This window comes from Podarcis muralis, chromosome 7 (assembly GCF_964188315.1).
Source record: "Podarcis muralis chromosome 7, rPodMur119.hap1.1, whole genome shotgun sequence".
Taxonomy (NCBI): domain Eukaryota; kingdom Metazoa; phylum Chordata; class Lepidosauria; order Squamata; family Lacertidae; genus Podarcis; species Podarcis muralis.
Window position 1 is genome coordinate 84,181,889 of NC_135661.1, and position 17,937 is coordinate 84,199,825.

General features: G+C 51.6%; 1 protein-coding gene across 1 annotated transcript in view; it reads left to right on the plus strand.

Annotated features, from left to right (window-relative positions):
• Window positions 1-1,290: 1,290 nt before the first annotated feature.
• The window catches only part of PTGIR (prostaglandin I2 receptor), a 46,713-nt gene continuing 30,066 nt past the window's right edge, over window positions 1,291-17,937 (plus strand). The window contains exon 1 of the mRNA XM_028742142.2: window positions 1,291-2,865. Within this exon, the coding sequence (XP_028597975.2) occupies window positions 2,023-2,865 (843 nt within the window). The 5' untranslated portion in view covers window positions 1,291-2,022. The remainder of the gene's footprint in view (window positions 2,866-17,937) is intronic.

Genomic DNA, 17,937 nt, shown 5'->3' on the forward strand with positions numbered 1-17,937 from the left:
CATCAGATGTGAAGGAAATAAGCAGCTATCTTCTCTTTAAAAGACATCTGAAGGCAGCCCTGTTTAGGGAAGTATTTAACGCTGTACTGTTTTTAACACTTGATTGGAAGCCGCCCAGAGTGGCTGGGGAAACTCAGCCAGATGGGCGGGGTATAAATAATAAATAATAATAATAATAATAATAATAATAATAATAATAATAATAATAATAATAATTATTATTATTATTATTATTATTATTATTATTATTATTATACCTCTTTCTTGTCCCGTGGAAGGCCAGGAAACAGGGTGGCAGCAGAGCCCTTGTAGGCCTTCAGCCGCCCTCTGCTTCTCCCCAACTGTCAGTTTTTGCCGCCTGAGGCAGTTGCCGCACTCTGGCTAATGGCAGCGCCGGCCCTGAGGCCAGGCAAGTTGGCCAACTCCTCCTCCCTGTAGTTAAGAACATCAGAAAAACCTGCCGAATTAGGCCAGTGGCTCACCAGTCATAGAAACATAGAATTGTAGAATTGGAAGGGAGCACATGGGTCATCTATTTTTAAATTTTTTTTTATTCATTTTTCTTTTTCATTCATTACATACATCTCATATTCATAACATTTACTATGCCTCCCTCCCTCCCCTCCTAGGGTTCCCTTTACCTATAGTGGTTAAGAGAGGTGGACTCGTAATCTGGGGAACCGGGTTCGTGTCTCCGCTCCTCCACATGCAGCTGCTGGGTGACCTTGGGCCAGTCACACTTCTCTGAAGTCTCTCAGCCCCACTCACCTCACAGAGTGTTTGTTGTGGGGGAGGAAGGGAAAGGAGATTGTTAGCCGCTTTGAGACTTCTGAAGGGGAGTGAAAGGCGGGATATCAAATCCAAACTCTTCTTCTTCTTCTTCTCCTCATGAACTTGTCTGAGCCTCGTTTAAAGCCCTCCAAGTTGGCGGCCATCGCTGCCCCCCGAGGGAGCAAGTCCCGTACTTCGTTGCAAATTCTTACGGTCTGGTTGTGGTTAAATGACTTAAGTTCCTGTTACTAGGCAGCCCTGGGGAGCCTGCAGCAAACTTTCCTCTGGATTGCATTAGGGCAGGTGGCTGGGTGGGGGCTCTGTCTGTATAATAAGGAATGAGTCTCGCTGACGGGGAAAGCTCTCGTGCCTTTACTCAGCAGACGAGCCAGTTTGCAGTCATTGAAGGAAGGAGAGAGAGAGAGAGAGAGAAAGAGAGAGAGAGAGAGAGAGAGAGAGAGAGAGAGAGAGAGAGAGAAATAAGCGTGGGAGTCTGGTTGGGAAAAAAGAAAGCTATCAGCACCCATTGGGTGGGTAGGCCAAGCCCCACCCACCCTGTCCCTCCCCAGTCTCCGCCTGCCTACTTGAGTCGAAAGCTACTCCCTTACCAGCTCATGACAGCTCAGATGTTCACCCACGCAAAGCCGGCAGAAGCCAGACACACTTTCGACGCTGGGCGACTCACTCGGAAGCAAGCAGACTTCTTCGCACCCAGCCAGGGATGGGATGGGGCAGGCTCCGTCCTCAGATACACCAGCCCAGAGTTGTCACATCTGGGAACTCCTGAGCTGCGGAGGAAACAGAGCCTCGGACGCCTCTGCCTCGGCTTAGCCCCTCTTCCTGCTCTCTGACGTTTCTAGAGCTGGGAGGAACAGAACCCAGGACCACTCAGTCCTTTTTTGAGGGATCCCAGCTCCACCTGCTTTAGCCAGGGGGCATGACCCTGTCCTGACCCTAAACCCGGAACGCCGGCTGGATTCTTGCTCCGTAATTTGCTGGACCCTGATGTCTTCTTTCGCAGCTTCTGGGAACAGGACTCCGGGCTCGTCTGTCGTGACGAAGGGCTGCCCTCCAACGTGAATTAATTGGGGATTGAAAGCAGCAACAGGAGAAGGATCTGAACCCACCATTCGCCTTCTTCCTTCTCAGAACTCTGAGGCCTCACATCTGAGAAGAAGAAGTCCCAAAGCTTCCCCCTTTCTCCTCTGAGACCTCCAGCCCTCTGAGACCTCCAGCCCCCTCTCCGTGCCAATGCAAGCGCCGCAAGCAAACCTGACCCCTCCGGAGGACTGCAGCAGCCTGACCCGACTGCAGAAGGATGGCAACCCGGGAATGAGCTCCTTCATGTTTGCGGCAGGGGTGGTGGGCAACATGGCCGCCCTGGCCATCTTGGGCTTCCACCGGAAGGAGCTGCGGACCAAGAGCTCAGCCTTCTGCATCCTGGTGACCGGCCTGGCCATCACGGACCTGCTGGGCACATGCGTGGTCAGCCCCGTGGTCTTTGTGGCCTATTCACAAAATGCCACCGTGCTGGGCCTGGCGGACGGAGGGCACTGGCTGTGCAACCTCTTTGCCTTCTCGATGATGTATTTCAGCCAAGCCGCCATGCTCATCCTCTGCACCATGGCGGTGGAGCGGTGCCTAGCTATCTCCTACCCCTATTTCTACTCGCAGCACAACATCCGCCGGTGGGCCAAGCTTTCTCTGCCCGCCACCTACGCCTTCAGCGCCCTCTTCTGCGCTCTGCCCTTCCTGGGCGTTGGGAAGTACAAGCAGTACTGCCCGGGCACCTGGTGCTTTGTCCAGATGGACGTGGAGCTGACGGGGGGCGACCGCAGCAAGGCGGCCTTCTCTCTGTCCTACGCCACGCTGATGGCGCTGCTGATCCTCGCCATCTTCGTCTGCAACGGCCTGGTCATCATCAGCCTCTGCCAGATGTACCGCAAACAGAGGGCCCGACGGAGAGGCTCTATCAACGTGGCCCAGCGGCGGCGGCGCAAGAGCTGGCTCGGCCAAGGCGAGGAGGAGGTGGACCACCTCATCTTGCTGGCCCTCATGACGGTCATCTTTGTCATTTGCTCTTTGCCCCTCACGGTAAGTACTGCCACGGGGGTCACAGGGGGCAGGGAGGGATAATGGAGAGGGACTGGTGAGGTGAGGGAGGGCAGTTTGGCTCAATGGAGGCAAATGTCTTGGCTCAATGGTCTTGGCTCAATGGAGGCAAATGTCTTGGTTCAATAATGGCAAATGTCTTGACTCAATAATGGCAAATGTCTTGGCTCAATAATGGCAAATGTCTTGGCTCAATGGTGGCAAATGTCTTGGCTCAATGGTGGCAAATGTCTTGACTCAATAATGGCAAATGTCTTGGCTCAATGGTGGCAAATGTCTTGGCTCAATGGAGGCAAATGTCTTGGCTCAATGGAGGCAAATGTATTGACTCAATGGAGGCAAATGTCTTGACTCAATGGAGGCAAATGTCTTGGCTCAATAGTGGCAAATGTCTTGGCTCAATAATGACAAATGTCTTGGGGACAGGAAATGACATGATAAGGGTCGGCCAGGTTCATAACTGAGACAACACAGTTTTCATCTGAGGTGGTCCAGAATCGTGAGCCAATCGGCTCCATCTCAAGACTAGGGAGCCATGCGACTGCTCACCTGTGAGCGCAGTGGGAGAGTCAAGCATCTCGTGACCTGCCACTCCCCGGGTCTTCCACATGGCCTCAGGTGGCTGTCGCAGGAGGCATTTCCACAGCTGTATCCTGCACCGGTTTTGTGCCGAAGGCCACAACAGCAAACGCTGTGCCACATTTTCATCTCCCGCCTGCGTGCGAGTGAGGAGGGTGCACAAGACTGTCCCAGGCTGGGAGCTTTTTGCAACCTGCTTTCTGTAGGGGAAGGACTGTGGCTCAGTGGTTAGAGCAGCTGAAAGTCCCAGGTTCAACCCCCCGGGATTCCTCCAGGCAGGGCTGAGACATGGAGGAGCCTCTGTTGGTCTGTGTAGACAACATTGAGCTACACGGTTCAGTCTTTCTGTGCACGCAGAGACCCCAAGTGACAGAGGGCGAGAAGCTGTCAAAACCAAGCTGGGATCCGTGGTGTGGTTGATGTGGTCCGATCAGCATGTCACAGACTTCCTCGCCCGAGAGATGCACACACACATGAGATTAGACAGTTACGCAGACGGGTCTGCAAATAGTTATTTAACCACGACAGATATCCAGGTCAGGGGCGATGTGAGACCAAGCTTCCGATCTGAATTCCAGGGCCCCTGTTGCTGTGCAATAGCTGTCATAAACAAAAATAACGTGACATAAAGGATCTCCAGGTTCAGAGGCAGTCTATCTCTGAATATCAGAGTCTGGAGAGGAACAGCAGAGGAAGCCCATTGTCATTATGCCTTCCTTGGAAGCCACCTGGGCTCAGTGGCGTAGCGTGGGGGGTGCAGGGGGGGGGGGCCAGCCGCACCGGGCACAACATCTGGGGGTTAGGGTTAGGGGGCGCAAATCCACGGGTTAGGGGGTGCAAATTACTTGCCTTGCCCCGGGTGCTGACAACCCACGCTACGCCACTGCCTGGGCTCTGCTGGAAACCAAGTTGGGGCTAGGGGCTTCTTTGATGCAGAAAGGTCATTCCAACACACACACACACACACACACACACACAGTAGTTCCCTTGTTGGGTTTGGGGTGCACAGTCCTTTAAGGGTGCCCTTTACATCTGGCCCTGAGACACACACGGCTAGAGAAATGGTGACATTCAGCCTGTATTTCTGCCTTGTTCCTCCTGCTGCTAAAAGGAAGTTTAACTGGGGACAGGAAGAACTATACTGTGGTACCTCAGGTTAAGTACTTAATTCGTTCCGGAGGTCTGTACTTAACCTAAATCTGTTCTTAACCTGAAGCACCACTTTAGCTAATGGGGCCTCCTGTTGCTGCAGCGCCACCAGAGCACGATTTCTGTTCTCATCCTGAAGCAAAGTGCTTAACCTGAAGCACAATTTCTGGGTTAACAGAGTCTGTAACCTGAAGCGTATGTAACCTGAAGCGTATGTAACCCGAGGTACCACTGTAACAGCCTTGGCAGTGCTGTGACCAGTGGGAGTTGTAGCACAAAACATCTGGAGGGCGCCCGGTGGGGGAAGGCTGATCTATAACATCACCATGCCGGCAGATCTCTGTTCAGCCTAGGAGAAGACGAGACCAGTGTAGAGCTAGCAAGGCAAAATGTTGGGAGCAGAGGAGGAACGTGTGTGCCTTGAGATAAAGCACCCGTTCCCTGCTTTATATTCCATATCTTTCCTGTTCCTTTTCTTCCTCCATTTCCTGCTGTTTGCCCAATCGAAGAAACGCAACGGCCAAGAAAAGGGTAATGTTTCGGTTATAAAAAAGGGGTTTGCTAAACAGCTGGAGCAAAACTGGCTCCATTTCGGAGCATTTCGCAGCAGCTTAGGATCAGAAGGCTTTCAAGGCATAGAATTGTGGAGTTGAAAGGGACTCCTGAGCGTCATCTAGCCCAACCCGCAGCAATGCAGGAATCACAGCTAAAGAATCCCTGATGATTAACCTCTGCTGGTGGGGAAAAACCTCCAGTGAGAAGAGCTCACCACCTTGTGAGCAGGGGCGGAGGAAGGGGGGTGCGGTGGGGGTGGACCATCCCAGGTGTCACAACTGAGGGGGGTAACAAAATGGCAGGCGGGGCCTGCAGCGCGCTCGATCCATGCGTCTCTCCTGGGAGTGACGCGGTGGCTTGGGGGTCCGCAGGCTCCGTGCTGCCCCAAACGGTCCGCCCACTGCCTCCCCTCAGCTGTAGGGCAACTGAGTGGGAGGAGGCAGGCAGACTCCTCGGAGGCCCCTCCCCCGCGGGTGGCTGGCCCCGCCCTTGGGCACCGGGCACACCTGCCGTCCCAAATGCCCAATCGGCTTGCTCCGCCGCTGCTTGTGAGGTTTCTGGCAACCAAGGTGTTGTAATAATAATAATAATAATAATAATAATAATAATAATAATAATAATAATAATGTATTATTTATACCCCGCCCATCTGGCTGAGTTTCCCCAGCCACTCTGGGCGGCTCCCAATCAAATGTTAAAAACAGTACAGCATTAAATATTAAAAACTTCCCTGAACAGGGCTGCCTTCAGATGTCTTTTAAAGATAGGATAGCTGCTTATTTCCTTCACATCTGAAGGGCGTTCCACAGGGTGGGCGCCACTACCGAGAAGGCCCTCTTTCTGGTTCCCTGTAACCTTACTTCTCGCAGGGAGGGAACCGCCAGAAGGCCCTCGGCGCTGGACCTCAGTGTCCGGGCTGAACAATGGGGGTGGAGACGCTCCTTCAGGTATACAGGACCGAGGCAGAAGAGCGTGAGCCAGCAAAGGAATTGGCTACCCTACACACAGACGCTCACACATAACCTGCCTGTATTAATACAGAAAACCAGAACCAGGGCTAGTGATGTATGGAAGTGAGAGCTGGACCATAAAGAAGGCTGATCGCCGAAGAATTGATGCTTTTGAATTCTGGTGCTGGAGGAGACTCTTGAGAGTCCCATGGACTGCAAGAAGATCCAACCTATCCATTCTGAAGGAAGTCAGCCCTGAGTGCTCACTGGAAGGACAGATCCTGAAGCTGAGACTCCAAGACTTTGGCCACCTCATGAGAAGAGAAGACTCCCTGGAAAAGACCCTGAAGTTGGGAAAGATGGAGGGCACAAGGAGAAGGGGATGACAGAGGAGGAGATGGTTGGATAGTGTTATCGAAGCTACAAACATGAGCCTGACCAAACTGCGGGAGGCGGTGGAAGACAGGAGTGCCTGGTGTGCTCTGGTCCAGGGGGTCACGAAGAGTCGGACACGATTAAACGACTAAACAACAACAAGAACCAGGGCACCAATGATTCCTTCGTTTTCAGCTGGCAGGAGTTGAAGCCTATTGATGGCTCCTAGCTACACTCTGCCTCCATGGTTCAAGGCAGAAATGCTTCTGGATCCCGGTTCCTGGAAACCACAGGAGGGAAGAGTTGGTCTTGTGTTCGAATCCTGATTGCTGGTTCTCCACAGGCCTCTGTGAGAACAGGATCCCGCTCTAGATGGGCCATTGGCCAGATCCAGCAGGCTCTTCTTATGTTCTGAAAGCAAACATCGACCTGCCATTGAGATTCCTACCATGCAAGGGGTTGGACTGGATGACCTTTGGGTTCTCTTCCAACTATTCTATTACCCTTCAGCCTCATTCTTTCAGGAAAGTTTGCTGCAGACATTCTGAAGTTCCCAATTCCCTCCCCGTCGCTTTTCTTCTCTAACCAGTCCTCCTAGCAGCCTCCAGAACGGTCCCAGAAATTCTCAGGCTGACTTTCCCAGTTCCCTGCTGCTGCCAGAGGGGAATCCGGCCTCAGACATGTGAATCAGTCCCGGGAAGAGCCCTGCCCTTATTCCGCATGAGGGACCTGGTGCATGTGTGGGTTAGAGTGACGAGGGAATAGTACGGCAGCGTGACTGTTCAGAAACTCTGGAGGGCCGGCAGCTGACGAGGCTGGATTCTGATGAGAAGGGAAGCTTTCATCATTTCCGTTCTTTGCAGATGGGGCAATGGCAAGGTTGCAAAAGGGGGGGGGGGATGAGGCGTCCTCCCATGCTTTTCAGAGCATCCTGGTCTGCAAAGCTGGGAGATAATTGTTATCAACTGATAATGCCTGCAGGGCCTTAAGGCGCAGGAGCAAGGCTGGGTATGAATAATAATAAGGTGGCAACTAATGAGACTTTTGATCTCAGGGTTGTGGGTTTGAGCCCCACTTTGGGCAAAAGATAACAACAATAACAATAACAACAATTTTTATTTATACCCCGCCCTCCCCAGCCAAGGCCGGGCTCAGGGTGGCTAACAAGCAATAATAAAAAACAAGTTGAATGAATACAACTTAAAAACAAGATTAAAATACAACATTAAAATATTGAAACGTTAAAATGCAGCCTCATCACAGGAGGAGAAAGGAAAAAGAAAGAGTGGGAGGCTCCAAGCCAAAGGCCAGGTGGAACAACTCTGTCTTACAGGCCCTGCGGAAAGAAATCAGATCCTGCAGGGCCCTGGTCTCAGGAGGCAGAGCGTTCCACCAGGCTGGGGCCAGTGTTGAGAAGGCCCTGGCTCTGGTTGAAGCTAATCTAACTTCCTTAGGGCCCGGGACCTCTAGGGTGTTGCTATTTATGGACCTTAAAGTAATAATAATAATAATAATAATAATAATAATAATAATAATAATAATAATTTATTTATATCCTGCCCCTCTGGCTGGGTTTCCCCAGCCACTCTGGGCGACTTCCAACAGAATATTAAAATACAATAACCTATTAAACATTAATAGCTTCCCTAAACAGGGGGTTGGACTAGATTAACCCCCCCTCCATGGTCCCTTTCAACTCTGCATTTCTATGACCCTAAGGTATTGGGAGATTTATTCTCACCAATTATTATTCTTATTGATTACCGTCTCACCCTTTCCCCAAGAGGCTCGGAGCAGCGTAAGCTGTGCACACACTGCATTTTAAAAGCGTCTCTCTCTTTCCTACCCACAGCAACAGGAATCCTGGGAACTGCAGTTTAACAGGACGTACACAGGTATAAGGGACGCGGGTGGTGCTGTGGGTTAAACCACAGAGCCTAGGACTTGCCGATCAGAAGGTCGGCGGTTCGAATCCCCGCGACAGGATGAGGTCCCGTTGCCCGGTCCCTGCTCCTGCCAACCTAGCAGTTCAAAAGCATGCCAGTGCAAGTAGATAAATAGGTACCACTCCGGCGGGAAGGTAAATGGCATTTCCGTGTGCTGCTCTGGTTCGCCAGAAGCGGCTTAGTCCTGCTGGCCACATGACCCGGAAGCTGTACGCCGGCTCCCTCGGCCAATAAAGCGAGATGAGCGCCGCAACCCCCGAATCAGTCACGACTGGACCTAATGGTCAGGGGTCCCTTTACCTTACCCAGGTATAAGATAAAAGTGGGTGGGGTTAGGCAGGTTGCATGGGGGAGTGACCAAGGCTCATTAAGTGTCAACTCCCAGCAAGATCCACGCCATTCATTGAAAGCAGGGTTTTCAAAACTTAGGTCTCCAGCCACGGGAGCCAACTCCTAGGGGCCGAGGGGGCTTCACTCCCCTAATAAAATATTTGAGGGGGCCGCCCCCTCCAAGGTGATGAGCATTGCCATTCAAATGGCAGGACTGTGCCCCATCATGTTACCAATTATGCAGGGCAAGGCTTACCTGCCCCCCAATATTTTATTCCAGTGGGCACCCTGTCTCCAGCTGTTTTTGGACTACAGTTCCCGTCATCCCTGACTGCTCGTCCCACTAGCTAGTGATGATGGGAGTTGTAGTCCGAAACCAGCTGGAGACCCAGGTTTGGGGAACCCTGATTTAAAGCACCATGGCTTCTGAGAACTCTGGTTTACCCCTTTGGCTGGGCTGCAACTCCAAGCACATTGAAACTAGGATTCCCAGAATTCTTTTCGCGGGGAAACATGACTGTTAAAGTGGTTTAAGGGTGCTTTAAATATATACTAAGGGACGCGGGTGGCGCTGTGGGTAAAAGCCTCAGCGCCTAGGGCTTGCCGATCGAAAGGTCGGCGGTTCGAATCCCCGCGGCGGGGTGCGCTCCCGTTGCTCGGTCCCAGCGCCTGCCCACCTAGCAGTTCGAAAGCACCCCCGGGTGCAAGTAGATAAATAGGGACCGCTTACTAGCGGGAAGGTAAACGGCGTTCCGTGTGCGGCTCTGGCTCGCCAGATGCAGCTTTGTCACGCTGGCCATGTGACCCGGAAGTGTCTCCGGACAGCGCTGGCCCCCGGCCTCTTGAGTGAGATGGGCGCACAATCCTAGAGTCTGTCAAGACTGGCCCGTACAGGCAGGGGTACCTTTACCTTAAATATATACTGGGTGGATGTGGTATCAGGGCTGCCACATTGGCCATCGCTCAGAATGGCGTACACCGTGGATGGAAGCGCCAGTCGCTCTCTCTGCCTTAGTATGAGGTGCCCACTTGACCTCAGTCGGCCCCCGCCTGCCTATCTTCTCAACGACAATCTTCCCAGGGGGTTCGCCCTGCTTGCCAGCTTCCTGCTCCTAATTCCTGTTGCTCAACAGGCAGGAGGATGGGAACAAAACCAGAATTAGCTGGCTCTGGCTCCCCCTACTGTTGACCTCCTTGCTTTACACCCTATCAGCTGCAGTGGGGACCAGCCTCTGTAAAGGACACATGGACACCCTAGCTTGGTTGGGCCGTGTCCCCTGGGTGAATTCCACACACGTGTGAGTGTCTGGAGGCGGTTGGAGGATGGATGGCAGCTAACAGATTGAGGTTGAATCCTGACAAGACAGAAGTACTGTTTTTGGGGGACAGGAGGTGGGTGGCTGTGGAGGACTCCCTGGTCCTGAATAGGGTAACTGTGCCCCTGAAGGACCAGGTGTGCAGCCTGGGAGTCATTTTGGACTCACAGCTGTCCATGGAGGGGCAGGTCAATTCTGTGTCCAGGGCAGCTGTCTATCAGCTCCATCTGGTATGCAGGCTGAGACCCTATCTGCCCGCGGACTGCCTCGCCAGAGTGGTGCATGCTCTGGTTATCTCCCGCTTGGACTACGGCAATGTGCTTTCCGTGGGGCTACCTTTGAAGGTGACCCGGAAACTACAACTAATCCAGAATGCGGCAGCTAGACTGGTGACTGGGAGCGGCCGCCAAGACCATATAACACCGGTCCTGAGAGACCTGCATTGGCTCCCAGTATGCTGGTCCCATCACCTCCTGGCAAATAGAAGGGGAAGAAATGGAGGCAGTGAGAGATTTTACTTTCTTGGGCTCCATGATCACTGCAGATGGTGACAGCAGCCACGAAATTAAAAGACGCCTGCTTCTTGGGAGAAAAGCAATGACAAACCTAGACATCATCTTGAGAAGTAGAGACGTCACCTTGCCAACAAAGGTCCGTATAGTTAAAGCCATGGTTTTCCCAGTAGTGATGTATGGAAGTGAGAGCTGGACCATAAAGAAGGCTGATTGCCGAAGAATTGATGCTTTTGAATTATGGTGCTGGAGAAGACTCTTGAGAGTCCCATGGACTGCAAGAAGATCAAACGCATCCATTCTTAAGGAAATCAGCCCTGAGTGCTCACTGGAAGGACAGATCGTGAAGCTGAGGCTCCAGTACTTTGGCCACCTCATGAGAAGAGAAGACTCCCTGGAAAAGACCCTGATGTTGGGAAAGATGGAGGGCACAAGGAGAAGGGGGCGACAGAGGACGAGATGGTTGGATAGTGTTTTTGAGGTTACCAGCATGAGTTTGACCAAACTGCGGGAAGTAGTGGAGGACAGAGGTGCCTGGCGTGCTCTGGTCCATGGGGTCACAAAGAGTCGGACACGACTAAACGACTAAACAACAACAACAAATGTTTCCAAGCACAATTCAAAGTGTTGGTGCTGACCTTTAAAGCCCTAAACAGCCTCAGCCCAGTATACCTGAAGGAGCGTCTCCACCCCCATCGTTCTGCCTGGACACTGAGGTCCAGCGCTAAGGGCCTTCTGGCGGTTCCCTCGCTGTGAGAAGCCAAGTTACGAGGAACCAAGCAGAGGGCCTTCTCGGTAGTGGCACCCGCCCTGTGGAATGCCCTCCCACCAGATGTCAAAGAAAAAAATAACTACCAAACTTTTAGAAGACATCTGAAGGCAGCCCTGTTTAGGGAAGCTTTTAATGTTTAATAGGTTATTGTATTTTAGTGTTTTGTTGGAAGCTGCCCAGAGTGGCTGGGGAAACCCAGCCAGATGGGTGGGGTATAAGTAAATAATAAATTATTATTATTATGGGACTCTGAGGCATTTGCCCTACTTGCAAGACCCACTTACTTCCCCAAGCCCTGCTTCTCCCCTTCCCCACAGCTATGGGGCCTTCCTAGAACAAGTGTTGCCTCCGCCCCTCCAAAACCTTTGGGTTTTTCAGCCACATCCGTGCCAAAACCCCGCCTCGAAGCTCTCGCCCCGCCGCCTCGCAACCCGCCCACACTGCAGAAGTGAGCAAATTGGCACGACCGGAATTGGCATGGAAAACAGCCAGACTCCCTGAGGTGCTGTCGATTTCCTGCATCTCCTCAGCTGCCCCACATCCTGCCGCTGAGGCAGCCAAGTCGAGGCGAGTCTATCTGCAGTTTCCGCCTGAGGGTGCCAACCTCTTCCAGGATGCCTGGCCCGGGAGCTGAGAGAGCTCACGCAATTTGCCAATATTGTATCTTAGTTTTAGAAAAACTCCCAGCGAAAGAAACTTTCAGAGCCTCCAAGTATTTTCCAGCACAGAAGCCGTCCTGGTTTCTGATTTGTTCCTGGAATTCCCCACTTTTCCTTAAAGGTAAAGGTAAATGGACCCCTGACCATTAGGTCCAGTCGTGGCCGACTCTGGGGTTGCGGCGCTCATCTCACTTTACTGGCCGAGGGAGCCGGCATACAGCTTCCAGGTCATGTGGCCAGCATGACTAAGCCGCTTCTGGCAAACCAGAGCAGCGCACGGAAATGCCGTTTACCTTCCCGCCGGAGTGGTACCTATTTATCTACTTGCACTTTGAGGTGCTTTCGAACTGCTAGGTTGGCAGGAGCAGGGGCCGAGCAACGGGAGCTCACCCCGTCACGGGGATTCGAACCGCCGACCTTCTGATTGGCAAGTCCTAGGCTCTTTGGTTTAACCCACAGCGCCACCCGCGTCCCTTCACTTTCCCTTAGGACACCCCTATTTTTACTGGAGAAATGTTGGAGGATAGGGACCTTTATCTGATAACACTGGAGAGGTGCAGCAGGCCAGGATCCGTGGACCTGGTGCTGCTTCAACCTTCGCCAAGCCTGTGGCCCTCCAGATGTGGATTGCAATTTCCAGCAGCCCCATCATCAAGCATCAGTTGAGCTATCGAATTTTATGGTTTCGGGACCAGCAGGGGAGGGTGGGCAAGGAGAGATACTGTGAACTCTCAGACCACATCCTTACCAGGGTCTGTTGCTTTTTTGTGACCTAGTTCCCTACCCTAAGACATTAATCATTATTATTTACATTAGTGATTCCAGAAAATTTTGGGGCCACTGCTCTCTTGGCTCCATAAACTCATCCTCGGTGCCCCCTACTTTATAAAAAAACATTCTTCAGAATAGAGATTTGCATGCCCCCACTAAGGGATGCGGGTGGCGCTGTGGGTTAAACCACAGAGCCTAGGGCTTACCAATCAGAAGGTCGGCGGTTCGAAGCTCCCGTTGCTCGGTCCCTACTCCTGCCAACCTAGCAGTTCGAAAGCACCTCAAAGTGCAAGTAGATAAATAGGTACCACTCCAGCGGGAAGGTAAACGGCGTTTCCGTGCGCTGCTCTGGTTCGCCAGAAGCGGCTTAGTCATGCTGGCCACATGACCCAGAAGCTGTACGCCGGCTCCGTCGGCCAATAAAGCGAGATGAGCGCCGCAACCCCAGAGTCGGCCACGACTGGACCTAATGGTCAGGGGTCCCTTTACCTTACTAAGGAAGATAAGAATGCAATGAAATTTGAAAGGGCCGTTTGTTCAACATCCAATTAAAACCAGTTGAAGTAATTCAACAACTGATGACCTTGATCCAGTGATACCAGATTTCTGAAGCCTGATAGTCATTCACAGCTCAGCAGCTCCCCTCAGGTAACCCACCCCAGGGAGTGATACATCCCACTTCCACCGATTTACACTTATAGCCCACCTCTCGCTTCAAGGGGCTCAAGGTGACATACATGTTGTTGTTGTTTAGTCGTTTAGTCGTGTCCGACTCTTCGTGACCCCATGGACCAGAGCACGCCAGGCACTCCTGTCTTCCACTGCCTCCCGCAGTTTGGTCAAACTCATGCTGGTAGCTTCGAAGACACTATCCAACCATCTCGTCCTCTGTCGTCCCCTTCTCCTTGTGCCCTCCATCTTTCCCAACATCAGGGTCTTTTCCAGGGAGTCTTCTCTTCTCATGAGGTGGCCAAAGTCTTGGAGCCTCAGCTTCAGGATCTGTCCTTCCAGTGAGCACTCAGGGCTGATTTCCTTCAGAATGGAGAGGTTTGATCTTCTTGCTGTCCATGGGACTCTCAAGAGTCTCCTCCAGCACCATAATTCAAAAGCATCCATTCTTCGCAACATACATAGAATCACTCAATTGGAGAGTTGGATGGGACTCTAAGGATCATTTAGTCCAACCCCCTGGAATACAGTGGGGCTCAAACCTGCAAGCTTGGCGTTATCGCCACCACAACATGCTTCTCCCCCTCTCTCATTCCACCTCCTGGGCCTGCTGGGAGTTGTAGTATCAAGGCGCACCAAGTTAGGGAAAGCTGAAAGAAAGGAGGAGGCTCTGGTAGGCTACTCAGAACAGGGAGTTACATGTGTCACGAGACACAGCAACAACATCTGGCTTTCTCCTGGACCACATCCTGGGCCACAAAGAGAGCAGGATGGGTGTTGCAGCCAGCTTGCTCTTTGTGCCTCAGCTGGTGGAATTTCCAGAACACAACTTGCCTTTCTGAAATAAAGGACGAGATCGGGGTGGCCAAGGAGAGAGAGAGGGGTGCCAGCAGTGGCGTAGCGTGGGTTGTCAGCACCCGGGGCAAAGCAAGTAATTTGTGCCCCCTAACCTGTGGATTTGCGCCCCCTAACCCTAACCCCCAGATGTTGCGCCCGGTGCGGCCGGCCCCCCCTGCACCCCCCACGCTACGCCACTGGGTGCCAGGCAGCTGAATTTGCTGGTGCTCCTCGGGCAACTGGCTGCAAATCCGGATCCGTGGGCTGACCAAAGGTGGCGGCAAGAGTCGGATCCTGTTATCTTTCCCCCTCGGGTGTGTCTCTGCAGGCCTCCTAGCAAGGGTTAGGCAAACAGAGATACCTACAAGCAGGTGTGAAACACACTGCCAGTCCAAGGAGCTGTGCTTTCTAAGCCACAGGTGCTAGGAGCAGAGGAAGCTGTCTTATTCCAAATTCTGGGGTCCCCAAGGTGCTTACAGATGGCATCTGCCAGGACCACTCCAATGACTTTTTTTAAAATTAATTTTAAAGAGAGGGTCGTTTGCTTGGAGGTCGTACATTCAGAGGAGTGGGTGGGGGTGGATGCGGCTATTGTTTTGGCTGGGGCGGTCCGCTTTCTCGTCTCTGGTTGCTTCCAGACAGGAATTCAGGAGAAGCTCAAGGTTCAGTTTGCACTTAAGGGGGCCCAAACTCAATTCTCGCCTTCCGGGGTTAGTGTGCCTGCTGCCAGAGCAGACACAATCCTGCACTTTCAGAAGCAAGGTGCAAATGCAAACACAGCCATCCTTGGAAATCTGCCAAAATTTTGCAATGCAGTTCTCTAGGCAAGTAAAAAGTTGGGATTTGATATCCCGCTTTATCACTACCTTAGGGAGTCTCAAAGCGGCTAACATTCTCCTTTCCCTTCCTCCCCCACAATAAACACTCTGTGAGATGAGTGGGGCTGAGAGACTTCAGAGAAGTGTGACTGGCCCAAGGTCACCCAGCAGCTGCAGGTGGAGGAGCGGGGAATCGAACCTGGTTCACCAGATTACAAGTCCACCGCTCTTAACCACTACACCACACTGGCTCTCGTAATGTGCAGAGAGATACACAGGCAAAGTGTGCTTATGTTAGTAAAAAAAATATTATACACAACTGCATCATAAGAGGGCAAGCTGCTTTGCAAAAGGAAAAAGGAAAAAGGGAAAGGGTGTGTATTAAGGGAAATTGCACGTAAAATATATATATTAGGAGAAATTTTTACGATAATGCAGTTGAATGTTCATGAGCGCTTTATAAAATGAATAAATTGCAAGCTAATGTGGAGAACTGAATGTAAGGCTGGGAAAACAAGGAACGGAGAGAAGGCAAAACTGAAGGGTTGTGCCCAACGCTCCTTCCAGATGACATGGTTTATTGAGCACTGAGCCTGGTTTCTGTGCGAGGAGAATAGATGTTGGTGACTATTTAATGAACATTAATCCTGATTCGTTTGTGGGGAGGTTAGATGATGTCACATTGCAGCAAATATTATCTGGAACTTTCCACTCCATTTCTGCATCGCTTTCCTTTTCGTAAACAGTCTGATCTTTGGGGAGAAGTGGGTTTGTAGTGCAAAACCTCCCAACCAACCTGAATATTCATGTAACCTGAATCTGCTCGTATGTGATTGTTTTCAGGGTGGTGGTGCGCAAGTTTTTTTCCTGTTTCCGGGAGAATCTGACCAGCGTCAGTTTTTCTTCCGTGAAATGGGTATTTTCCAGCGCCTATGACATTTTCTTAGGGATGCGGGTGGCGCTGTGGGTTAAACCACAGAGCCTAGGACTTGCCGATCAGAAGGTTGGCAGTTCAAATCCCCGCGACGGGGTGAGCTCCCGTTGCTCGGTCCCTGCTCCTGCCAACCTAGCAGTTCGAAAGCACGTCAAAGTGCAAGTGATAAATAGGTACCACTCCAGCGGGAAGGTAAACGGCGTTTCCGTGCGCTGCTCTGGTTCGCCAGAAGCGGCTTAGTCATGCTGGCCACATGACCTGGAAGCTGTATGCCGGCTCTCTTGGCCAATAAAGTGAGATGAGCACCACAACCCCAGAGTCGGCCACGACTGGGCCTAATGGTCAGGGGTCCCTTTTCCTTTACCTTTACCTATGACGTTTTCTTACATTTCCACCTGTGCCAGCCTCAGGCCCAAGAAGTTTGGGTACCCCGTCAGACCTCTGGTCACTCTACCTCAGTGTTGGCGACATGGTCTGTGGCTGTCCTGGGTTTGGGGCATATAATTGGATCACAACCGATCTGTTTCTCCATTATGGAACCTGTCCCCCATGCTTGGGCGCATGAGTGAGCCAAAGTGAGCTGTCTTTCCATTTCCAGAAATGGGGAGGAAGACCCTTTTTGGCCAGCACTACAGCAGGGGGCAAAGAGTTAAAGACCTGCTCCCTCTCCGCCACAATTCCAATATAGCTTGGTGCCTGCCTGCCCCGCCCCAGACGCCTGGTATATTACTTTATTTTTGAACCATGCATGGTGAAATAAAGTCATCCTGTCTACCTTGGCCTTCGGAAAGACTTCTACTGAGTCAGAGAATTTGTCCAACTAGCTTAGCGTTGTCTACAGGGACTGGCAGTGACTCTCCAAGGTTACGGGACGGGGGTTTTCCCAAATCTATTTAGGAACATAGGTAGATGCCTTATGCTGAGTCTAGTGACTGTTCCAGCTAGCTCAGTGTTATTGCTTTGGCAAGCTCAGTATTATTGCTCCAGCTAGCTCAGTATTATCGCTCCAGCTAGCTCAGTATTTACACTGTTTGGCAGGGATTTCCGGCAGGAGTCTCTCCTCAGTATTATTGCTCCAGTTAGCTCAGTATTATTGCTCCAGCTAGCTCAGCAGTATGGCTGTACAGTGGTACCTCGGGTTACGAACAGTCCTGCTTACAAACACTTCGGGTTACGAACTCCACAAACCCAGAAGCAGTGTTCCAGGTTGCGAACTTTGCCCTGGGATACAAATGCCATCCGCTTCCGGGGCCGCAGGAGGCCTGTGTAGGGAATGGAATGCGTGCCTCAGGTTAAGAACGCTTCAGATTAAGAACGGACTTCAGGAACGAATTCAGTTCGTAACCTGAGGTACCACTGTAGTTAGCTCAGTTTTATTGCTCCAGTTAGCTCAGTACGATTACTCTGGCTAGCACAGCATTATTGCTCTATCTAGCTCAGCAGTATTGCTCCAGCTAGCTCAGTATTTACACTGTTTGGCAGGGACTCTCCAGGATTTCCGGCAGGAGTCTTTCCTCAGTATTACTGCTCCGGATAGCTCAGTATTATTGCTCCGGCTAGCTCAGTATTATCAGTATTATTGCTTTGGCAAGCTCCGTATTATTGCTCCAGCTAGCTCAGTGTTACTGCTTTGGCAAGCTCCGTATTATTGCTTTGGCAAGCTCAGTATTATTGCTCCAGCTAGCTCAGTATTTACACTGTTTGGCAGGGACTCGCTAGGATTTCCAGCAAGAGTCTTTCAAGACCTAGAGATGCTGCGCACTGAACCTATGACCTTCTGTAGGCTAAGCAGATACCCTCCCAATTGAACTGCAGCCTCCCTGCAACCTCTTTTCAATATTTCCCCATCTGAATCAGACCAGAGGCCCACGCAGAGGCTGCA